The following is an 11,419-nucleotide window of genomic DNA, read 5'->3' as shown; positions in this document are numbered from 1 at the left end:
CTCTTCTTTTCATCATCACTTTTCTCTGTTAGCCTATTGTCTTTGGCTAAAACTGTGGACGCAACCCCCTCTCTCCTTGAGATGAATTCCTTCCTAGATAACTCCTTGAAATCCCTGGTAAACAGATTCACTGGCTGGCTTCCTTCTGGACACTGTCAAATATACCGGAAACTTTGGGAGAACAAAGTTTTGATGCATGCTGGTAACTTTGGAAAACTTATGGGGAGAGAAATGGGAGAAAAAAAAACAGGAGCCAGAAAACACGGGCTGGAATATATCTTGAAGAGAGAGAATAAGAAGTATAGGTGACTTGTGTGGAGCCTCTGAATCCAGAGTAAATAGTATATATTTGTAGTGCTCGTCTAACTTATATTTTGATCTATTCTCTCATATTATTTTTCTACTTTGTATTGTTTGTATTTCCATAAACTAGCTTAGAACTTTTTTTTTTTAAGTGGCAGAGTATAAGTAGGCTAATAAAAAGTAATTTAGAGTTGCCACGTTGAGTAATTAGCCTTCTTAAGACAGGAGTGAGATGATCAAAGGTAGAGGCAAAAACACTTTTTGATAAATATGACTATGGTTAGAACTTGATATAGCAAGAAGAGAGGATTTCAAGTTAAAAAATCTACCTGCCAGGTGGTGCTTTAATCCCGACCTACTCTGCTGATTGCAAAGTAGTATGGCAGAATGTCCCCTCAACACGAAACGGCACCCAGCCCAACCTAACCAAACCTAGACAGAAGGCAAGCATCAGGGTGCTGAGCCCTGAGGTCAAGAACAAGACTTTCCCACACTTGGGGACCCAGCAGGGTGCAAGGGTGACAGCAATGCGCTGGAGGTGAGCCACGTCCGTCCACAGGGCAGGACCGTCGCTGGGTACAACGGCTCTGGAAAATCAACAGCAATGGATAGAAAGACGTTCAACAGTTACCTGGGAAGGACTTTCTCCCGCTTTCCCTCCAGCAAACCCAGGATTATCCCCTTTCACACGCTCGACTCCTCCGCTCGTTGGCGAGGCTACACTCGCCCCGTCGCCCGTTCTCTTTTTTTCCGCAGGGATCCCGCACACCCACGCCCTCCCCGCCCCGACACGCTCCCTCCTCTTCCTCTGCTCCCCTTCCCCCCGAATCTAGACCTCCGGGACCCGGTCAGGGGTGCGCGGCAGCAGGTGGCTCGGCGGCCAGGGCGGGCCGGGGCGAGAGTGGACAGGACCTGGACCGGACGGGCCGGAGCGGGACAGTGGGCCCTGCCCCTCCCGGAGGCGGCGGGCGGCGGGCGGGCGCAGGGGCGGTCCCAGGCCGGCGCTCGCGCCGCCGCCCCTCCTGTCTCCGCCTCGCTCCGCCAGGCGGCGGGAGCCCAGGTGCCCGCGGGTAGAGGCGCGGAGGATGAGCCGCTGGTGGCTGCTCGTGTGGGCGCTGCTGCCCTGCGCGGCCGCGGGGGGCCCGGGCCGGAGCTTCCCGCACCGCGCCCCCCTCGACCCGGAGGGCGCGTACTGGCTGAGCTGGGGCCCGCGGGACGGCCGGCTCGCCTTCCGCCTGGAGGTGCGCGCCGCCGGCTACGTGGGCTTCGGCTTCTCGCCCACCGGGGCCATGGCTGAGGCCGACATCGTCGTGGGCGGCGTGGCCCGGGGGCGACCCTACCTCCAGGTAAGTGCGTCCCGTCCCGGAGCCGCGCGTCCCGTCCTGACCCGGGAGCGGGCGCGGTGCGGCGCCCCCCGGGGCCACCGCGGTCTCTGGCCGCGGGCGCACGCTCCGGGTTGCGCTCAGCTCCTGCGCTCCCGGAGCCCGAGTCCCCCGCTGTCCCTCTCCCCGCCTCCGAGTTTTCTCCCGGGAAGCTGATCGCGGGAGACTCCAGGCAGTTTTTCGTCTCTGAACACTTTCCTGTCCCCAGAGCCCCACTTAATAGACCCCCTCATACACACCTGCCGCGCGTCCCCCCTCATTCCTGATGGGGAGGGAGAAGGACCCGGTTTGGGGGACCTAACGGATCGCTTTCAGGGTTGGAAGGGGCAGAGGGTTTTAGACACTTGACTGACTTGCTGCCTAGGGTCGGGTCTGCGACAGAACTGCACAAATCACGGTTATTTATGAAGCCCCAGGCTCGGGGCTGGTGTGGTGTCAGTTGCTTCGGAGAGATGAAGGCAAGTTCCCTAAGAATCATTTGGGATCTTGGCTCTTAAGAAAGCCGCTCAGGAAGCCGCTTTTATAAAGATCTGCAAAACCTAGAGCCCCAGGCAAAATCCTCTATTAAGTGGCAAAACTTTTCACTTACTTTAATAGCTAGCAAAGCTAATTTGACAACTGGCATTTTATTTTGAAAGAGAGACTTTGCTTGTTCATAGATGTCTTTATGAATAGGAAAAAAGAATTGTGAGATGACCGGCATGATTAGGGAGGTTAAGTTTTATGGGCCTCTTTGTTTATTTGATCTTGACCAACATCTGGACACTTTTCCATGATGATATAACAACGTTGTTACTTATCAAAGTTCATCAAAAGATAATTCCCTTTGCTGAAAGTCTCTGGATTCAGATGAAATCTAGTTGTTTTGGCATTGGGTTAAGCCTTGATGGTATTAAAATCAATGTACCCCATAGATTTCAAAGTGCATTTCTCAAGAATTTTATTCCTGGCTTGTAAGTTTGATTTCTACAACGTTCTGACAGAGATGCCATCAAACTTAATTCTGAACCTTAATTCTGGCGCTGAGCTACTCACGTTGGCCGGAAAGAAAGAAAATGACAGCAATTAAAACTTCAAAATCACCCTCTTTATTTTTTTCTCATAAATGAATCCTTCCCTCCCAAACTAAGTACTCTACAACTCCAATGAAATAAAGTTTTATGAGGATTACACTTTGTTGAAGTCATTGATGTATAAATTTTCTTTTGCTGCCGCGTTTCAGACATTAAATATGTAAGCCATGAATTTGACCCCAAACACAAGCCTCACTAGCTGAATGACTTAACTCTCTTGTGATATGAAATAGCATTACCTTATAGAAATACCTGTTTGTGCCAAATCTTTTTGTTTGTTTGTTTCTTAGGGTGGGACTGGTAAATATGCTCCTTAACTATCCAAGTTTTGTTGAAGGGGGCATGGGAAATCTTACTAAGTTAATGTCTTCAAACAGAGGATACTATCGAAGATAACTTGATATTGTTTTTCCCAAAAGAGTAATGTTTCAAGAAGACCCACCCACACAATTTGATATGAAGTGAAAGGCCAAGAGTAGAATCCTGTTTCAACATGCCATAATGGGCCCATGACAAACGTAGACTTTGTCAAACTAAAGGGTGTTTTCACACTGCTGGTGGTTCTTTATAAAGATTGCATAAGAATTAATTAAGTGCTATTTAGGTTGATTTTGAATCATAGAACTTTTGTTAAAATAATTAGCAAATACATATCACTATGAGATAAACCTTAGAATAGGCACTTTCCAATATATTTAATGAGCAAGAAATAGGATTTTCCCTCTATTTTTGTTCCTAAGGGAAAATCCTTATTTTTATATATAAAGATAATCATTTTCTTAGTTGGCTGATATTCTTTAGTATTCCATTTTCTTAAACAACCTGATCATTTTAGAACATATAAGATACAATTAAATTATGCTAACCAATTAAGTTCAAAGGTCATTTACTAAAATCTCTAACAAAATTAAAAACACTGAAAGACTAAAAATACAAAGAAATGTATCAGTTCCAGCTCATTTGTCCAATTTAGCCGGGTGATTCCATTTTCCAGCAGTCGACATTGAATCTTCTCCCTAGAAACTATTTGAGAGTCTTCATGCAGTGGTGTGATAAGGGTATTCTCAGCAACTATACCCAAAGGTAAATAGCGTTCCTCATCATATAGCATATGCGATTCCAATAATAGACTTTACATTTTGTGTAATTTTACTTCCAAGAAGAACAAGCTTTACCTCAAACAGTGAAATAAAAGCATTGGTTTCTGGGACATCTTTTCGAGTGCAGCAGCTCCTGAGATTTGGAGACAGCATCAGGCTGTAGGATAACCTACACTGCATCCCAGTCACCTCCTTTTGTGGCTTTTTCTCATTACTTGTATTCATCCTTTCTTAAGTTTTACAGGCTTGACTTTTCTTTTCTTTTATTATTCTAAATTGTATTTTTCTGATTATTAAATTTTTTTTTTCCAATAGGATGTTAACTTAAGAATAGGTCCCAACCAACCAGGTAGAGAATTGTTGGCTAAAAAGATATTACAAACCCAGATGCCTATGGAGGTCAGGCAGCAAATGTGAAAGAGGGTTGGGACTTGAGTGGATCAAGCAGGATGTAATGCAACAGAGAGTAGAGGGTATGGAGGAAACCAGAGTTTCTGCAGGTGAATTACTGTAAGGTGCGAATGCAAATCAAGAATTGCCAGATCTCTTTTGTTTTGTTTTTTGAGACAAGACAGAAATTTAATTGTATGTGTGTGTATATATCAAAATCTGATTGCTAAATACTGGCCACAATTTAAGTTTGTACAAAGCACCATGTAATACACATATACACACATGTTTTCAGATCACCTAGATCCCCTGGACACCCTAATCTGGGACCAAGAGGTAAAAAGTTAATGTTAATGAAGAAACAGCCTCAATTATGAGAATCCATGAAAGGCAAAGAGGTGTGTTCCATTTCTTTTCAGGCCAGATTTATTCTGTTCCAGGAACATTCTGTCCAGTGTCTCCTTCATTGTTTTGGTTCTCTACTGTTGTGTAACAAGCTACCCCAAAATATAGTGTCATAATCCAAGGATAGCACTTTTGTTTATAAATCTGCAATTTGAGCATGGCATAGTGGGGGCAAATATTCACTGTTCCACTTGATGTCAACTCCGAGGTGAGTGGTTGGGATCATCCGAAGCCTTGCTTCACTCACTTGCTTGACTGGCAGTTGATGTTGGCTGTTGTCTGGGACCTCAGCTGGTGCTGTGGTGAGAATATGGCCCCTGCATGTAGCTTCTGGGCTTCCTCACAGCAGAGTGGTTGGGCCCCAAGAGTGAACATCCAGAGAGGCCCTTGTGAGAACTATATCACTTTTTTCAAGTTAGCCTTTGAGTATTGTAGTTTGTCTTCTGCTGTAGTCACAGTCCCATTGTAAAGAAGTCACATGGGAATGAAATGTACGTATGGCCATCTTCGGAAAAAATATTCTAATACATCCATTCTCACAGACTTGCCACTGTCTCTTTTGAGTATCTTTCTATAAGCATTCACTCTCTCCTGACACAGCCAAGATTTGGAGGCAATGTTTAAGTATTCACCTTTCCCCCCCACCACGTCTTATAAGAAGTTAATGAACAGTTGATAATTTTTTCATTGTCCTCCTATTCTGTACTCTCTCCACTGCCCTCCACTCCCCAAAATGAATTCTGAACTTTTATAATCCATGTTGTTCAATGATTGCCCATCACCCAATGAGACTACCTCTAAGGGGCAGTGTGACATTCATCTGTTGGTTCATGAAATGAAAAAAACAGATTTAGTAAGTCCCTTGAAGGGCAACAGACAGGAAGCATTATGGGAATTTGCCCTGCCCATTTTATAGCCTTCTGACCCTGTCTGAAGATATTCCTGAAAAGATCAATAACAGGTACTATCAAAATGGGACAAAGAAGAGAGAAACATGGTTGTGAAGTGAAGCCTGTGCCAGTGTACTCTACCAGATAAACTGTTCTGGAAAGGCTTACTCTCTGTCACTTCCTACACTGTCTTTCACCGAATTGCCAGGGGTTGGGATGGGAAGCAGTCCTTCCTTTGGCATTGGCTTTTGAAAATCTCACTATTTTGCCTCAATGAATCAATGCTCACTTCTCTGATGGATTGTGTCCTTTCCTTGTACTTTGCCCCTTTTTGACACAGAGCAATCCCACCCCCACCCAAGCCACTTAGCAACTCTGAGTCCCCATTTGAGGCAAGTGATCCGGGTTGATGAATGCCCAGTTTGTGTGAGTTAGAGAAGAGGGCAGCATTGTCGGATGTGCTGTTGAATTTGCACAAAAATTGGTTCCCTCTTCCTTTGGGGGTGTAAATCGCTGGTGAATGGAGACCGAAATATGTCATCATTTGTTACAGCCTCGCTCGTTGGCTGTCTGTCTAAAACTGAAGCCTCTCTGTGAGGAGAAGTACGTCTTCAGCAGCAGGGTAATTGCTGCCGGCCTGCTCGCGGAGGAGCTGAGGAAGTGCTTGGAACTGATTTGAAATCACAGAAAACAGTGAGCATTCTTTGTGGTTAACGATGTGCTTCTTTTAAGTGCACCCCAGCCAACGGCAACAAAGAAATGTTTGGAAAGCAAATTGAAAAGCTGTAAGGGAATGATGAAGAGAGTATGCAACCCTGACACAGCTCAGCTAGGGCTTTGTTAAGAGATATTTATAAGTCTTTGGATTATGCCCCCCCCCCATTCACCAGATGACAAAGGGACTTCTCCAAGCATCATGCTTTGTGCATTAGTAATACAGACACATGACCAGTGTAATGCTCAACACACGGTGATAGTCTTCAGTGTGTGGCCCTCCTTGGCAGAGCAGATGATTTCATAATGCCAGCCTGGGGAACCGGTGGACCTCCGAGCCAAGGGAACAGTGCACCTGCATTGCCTGGCAGAGTTCAAGGCTTCAGGAGACCAAGGGCAATTTCCGAGTTCTTGAAGGAGAGGCAAGATTCCACTTCAAAGAAAGCGAATGGTGGTTTATTGATTCATCATTTGTAATAGAGCCCTATTAAAATAAAGTTGCTTGCAAAAGGAATGAATTCACTATACGTCATCATGTTTCTGGAAATGTTTGATCCATATGTTAAAAAAAAACTGCATACAGATGCCTCACAAAGCTGTTTATTGTAACTTTGAAACAATAACTAATACAGGAATTTCAAAAAGAAAAATATTTCTCCAAGAAGCTTCTTCCAAATCTATGTCTTTTCAACTTGTAGAATTCTAGAGTAGACAAAGAAACAAAGGCTACACTCCTAGGACAGCATACCACACATAAGCAGATAATTTTACAAAATAATTTCAAATAGATAATTTTGTTAACTGTAAAATTGGGATTATAAGTCTGAGTGCTACACAAATAAGAATAGACCAAATTTAGTTTACTATTGAGGTCTTCCTATTGGTCTAATGTAAACAAGAATTATGAAGAAAATCTTTAAACAGTTCTTGCTTTTACAGGTTAAATGTTGATGTTTTATGTATTCACTTGCTGCCTCTTAGGAGCTCAGAGTTTGGTTGATTACCCTTAAATCTCCTAATTACCCCTCTCCCATTTTAAAGGTGAAGAAAGTGAATTTGGGGTAGCTATTAAATAAATGGCTTGTTGCCCATCTGAGTTGCAGTTTGATGTTCTTTCTCCTGCAGGCAAGTTGCAGCTTACAAAAAACATTCCAATTTTTCTTCCTCAATGGTGAAAGAATGATATAATAAAATGCATTTTAAAACAGACTGATAAAATAAAATCTCAGTATTTTTTACTACTTTTGTTTCACTATAAATGTCACAGATACACATTTCTATGATATGATTTTTTTATTTATTGAGTTCTTAATATAACCAACCATACATTATGGTAAGTCCTTAAAGCGTGCTATCTCATGTAATTTTCACAATAACCCTATGATGTCAATATCTTACTTCTTCCATTCTGTAGATGTATGGTCTAGATCCCACAGCTTGGGTATCATTTGTGACTTTTACTACGTCAGTAAAGTATTCAGTTATAGAAAGAGAATGTTGGAATGTTGGATGAACCATTCATTCAATCAGTCAATTGTTTATTGAAGGTATATTGAACAGTTCTAGATGCTGGGGACACAGTATTAAGTGAGTTGAAGTTAGTGGTATTATGGAGCTCATATTTTGATGAGAGCTAGGAGTAGACAAATAAATAAATGAGCAAGAAAAATATCAGACAGTGGTAAGTGTTGTGCTGAGAATTAAACTAGGGTGATGTGATGAGGGGCTGCGTGGCTATTTTAGACTAGCATGCTTATAATCAAAACATGAAGGGATAGAAGAATCCCAAATTTTAAAGGTTGTTTTCAAGATTAACCATAGTGTTTACAATTTAAAATGTTATATACTATGAAGAAAATTACCTGGTTTGGGCATCAAAGAACTCTGTAGACCTTGAATATAGGAAACTGTCTACCTGGGGGAAATATAATTAATGCTTTTTCACATGTGTCTGAACCGCATGGGCGCTCTTTTCTATTTCTGTGGCATTGTTACACAGATGTTTAGTAAGCTCAGCTAGAATCTTTCAAGCTTTGATCTAGAGACTTGATGATTTTATAGAAGTTTCTTAATACTAGGTGTGAATGTTTTTCTCTTATACTCTGTGTTCTTTCTCATCTTCGGTAATCTTAGAGAGCTCAAGGATTTTGAGAAGCTACATCAACAAAACCACATATGTCTGGGGAAGATTTCCATGTTTTAGGCAATTGTAAACTAAAAGTTTCAAATCCTAGTTTCTTGGACAAAATTAAATTGCTACCTCCCCCTCAACTCCCACTCCCTGACAAAGTTCATGCATCGACACTCACTCATACAAAGACACTCATGGTCCATAAAACCATATAGAGGCTAGGTCTCCTGGGACTTTGGACACCGTTGGTCAAGGTCGAGATGGATTTTTGTATGGCAGGTTATAGTCTAGTGATGGGTAGACAGAGTTCATAGAGAACTGAGAACTGGGAAAATACTTCTTATTTTTCCAAGTCAGATGTTCCAAAATTAGTCTGCATCTTAGAATCACTTGGGTGTCTTTTAAAATTTTTTTGTGTCCAGGAAATTTTATCCCCATTATCAATTAAACCACAATCTCTGGACCTGGTTGGGGAGGAACACAGGCGTTAAGAAATTTTTAAGTTTCCCCAGTGATTCTAAAGTTCAGAAATGACTGACCTAAGGTGGTCAGGCTCTTTGATAGGAAGAAGGTGATCCCTTTGATGTTCACATAGTGCAGCTTCGTAGATCCCAGGCATAGGGCGTGGCGATACAAAGCAGGACTCCATACAAAGCAACTCATAGTCACCATTTGGTGCATTTGAAGCAAGGGCTAGCTTTTGGTATTTAAGATTATTTTGTAAAAAAGAAAAATAAAGTGCTTTCTAGAATGGAAACAATTGTGAGATAGGTTTAATGAATTCATTGATAATTCTGCATATTTTTTTCAGATTTACCTAAAACAAGAGCAGCAGTGAAAGAAATGTCCTAGTAATGTGTGTCAAAATACGCTGAACCAGAAACCTCTCTCCTCCTTCTAGCCCTCTACCATTCCTACACACTTTTCTTTTTTTCTGTTGGTACTAGCTGCTATACTTCTAAGCAACAAGATTATTTGCCCACACAGAGTTTAAATATGTGTTATATATGATCACAGGGCATCAACAGAACATTAATAAAGGAATGTCCCGGATAATTATCAGCTTGTATTTAAGCCAAGAAAAGTGTACTGCTCTAAAAATCTTTTATTAGAATTAAGGATAACAAGATGGAATCACTTTGTCTTTGGAAAGATTCTCAAGTGTTTCTTCAGTTATATAAATACATAGCCTATTCCTTTCCCTCCTGCATTCTCCAAGGTTATTAATAAGCAGGGAAATGCCCCACAGCCATAGTTGCAGAAGGGAGTTGGAGGAAAGTAGCAGAAGCAGTAGATAATTGGTATATTGTTACAAGTTGATGGCTGTGTCAGTGCTGCCACATCTTTTCATGGTGCCAAGAACAAGTCTATGTTCTTGGCAGGTGTACAAGACATACTTGCTGGGTAACTGCTGAGCAGTGTACAGCAAGAAAGTCGTGGTGGAAATCCCAGCACTGCTTGCTGCTTATTCTTTGTGTCACCCTCAGCAAACTAACTTCACTAAATGACAGTTAACTTTATGAAGAAGGGAGTAATGATATGTAATGCATGGGTTTTTGTTGTTGTGTTTTAAACCTGACTCTCTGGCCTATTTTATTTATTAAAGTATAGTTGACGTACAATGTTATATTAGTTTCAGGTGTACAACATAATGATCCAACATTTATATACCTTATGATGTGATCACTATAGGTCTAGTGGCCATCAATTACCAAACAAAGTTATTACGATAAACTTGACTATATTCTCCGTGCTGTTTCAGTGATACAATAAATAAGGCACAGCGGAGGTAATGTAACATCACGCATGGGGTGTTTGTGAGGAATAAATTAAATAGGCATGTAAAGCTCTTAGCACAGTACATGGCACATTGAAAGTTCTCAATAAATAGAAGATATAATGAATCAATCAATTAGTGAAATGTTGTCAGAAGATTACATGGAGACTAATGTTCCAGCTTTCAACATGGGAAGGGGTGTCTGTTAAATGTATAGATGGGGGAGAAATTTTTGTGAAAATTTGAGGACAAATTTTAAGCAATTGGTTTATGAATATTTTGCAATCCTTATTGACTAGAGGTCAGCATGGTTTTAATAATCATAGATTATACTGACAAGACTGCACTTTCTTTTGGATTTGATTTGCTGGGCCAGTAATTGGGGGATTAAATAAATGATGCATCTGAAGGATAGTAGGTAATTATCAGGGGTTTTCATAATGTCCTTATAAAAGATGGCCTAATGAAGTTGAATTAGTTATAATCATAGATATTGAAACATGCATACCCAAAATATGTTGATAACAAATTGACTACATTAGGTTGCAGAACAAGGAGTCAAAAGACAGTAATATATTAAAATAATGAAAGGAAACTATAAGTTAAAATTCAACCAGAATACAAATAAAGTTAAATATTTAGTTAAAAAATTAGTTGCATATGCACAAAAAGTGTAAAATTTGACTTAATTGGAATTCATATAATAATATAAGTATTAGTTCATTTTAAGCTCAAAATATGTGCTTTCTATACATACAGGTGCAATATTAGCCTGTAAACTCCACTGTTTTGCTATAGTACTCTGTTCCAGGCTAATTACACTGGAGGAAGATACCTTCTAGAATAGCAGTTTTAAACTATGTGTGGGTGAACTGGAGCAGTGTGTAGGGGAGTTACAAAGATGGTTGACATCTCTGGAAATTGGTACCTGAGTAATGGGAAATGGCTAGCAATTATTCTTGGAGGAAGAACGATTAGAAATGACATGATGCCTGACCCGTGGTGGCGCAGTGGATAAAGCGTCGACCTGGAAATGCTGAGGTCGCCGGTTCGAAACCCTGGGCTTGCCTGGTCAAGGCACATATGGGAGTTGATGCTTCCAGCTCCTCCCCCCCCTTCTCTCTCTCTGTCTCTCTCTTCTCTCTCTCTCTCCTCTCTGAAAAAATGAATAAATAAAAAAAATTAAAAAAAAAAAGAAATGACATGGTGATTGAAAGAGTGGACAGTATTCCTCAAGGAATATGGTTTAGAGCA

The 11,419-nt window shown here is 41.4% G+C and overlaps 1 protein-coding gene across 1 annotated transcript in view; it reads left to right on the top strand.

Annotated features, from left to right (window-relative positions):
• Nucleotides 1–1,341: 1,341 nt before the first annotated feature.
• MOXD1 (monooxygenase DBH like 1) overlaps nt 1,342–11,419 on the top strand; it is an 89,524-nt gene continuing 79,446 nt past the window's right edge. Inside the window, exon 1 of the mRNA XM_066248283.1 lies at nt 1,342–1,649. Within this exon, the coding sequence (XP_066104380.1) occupies nt 1,389–1,649 (261 nt within the window). The 5' untranslated portion in view covers nt 1,342–1,388. The remainder of the gene's footprint in view (nt 1,650–11,419) is intronic.

This window comes from Saccopteryx bilineata, chromosome 12 (genome assembly GCF_036850765.1).
Source record: "Saccopteryx bilineata isolate mSacBil1 chromosome 12, mSacBil1_pri_phased_curated, whole genome shotgun sequence".
NCBI lineage: Eukaryota > Metazoa > Chordata > Mammalia > Chiroptera > Emballonuridae > Saccopteryx > Saccopteryx bilineata.
The sequence above is the reverse complement of the archived record's forward strand: the minus strand, read 5'-3'. Positions and strand labels throughout refer to the sequence as shown.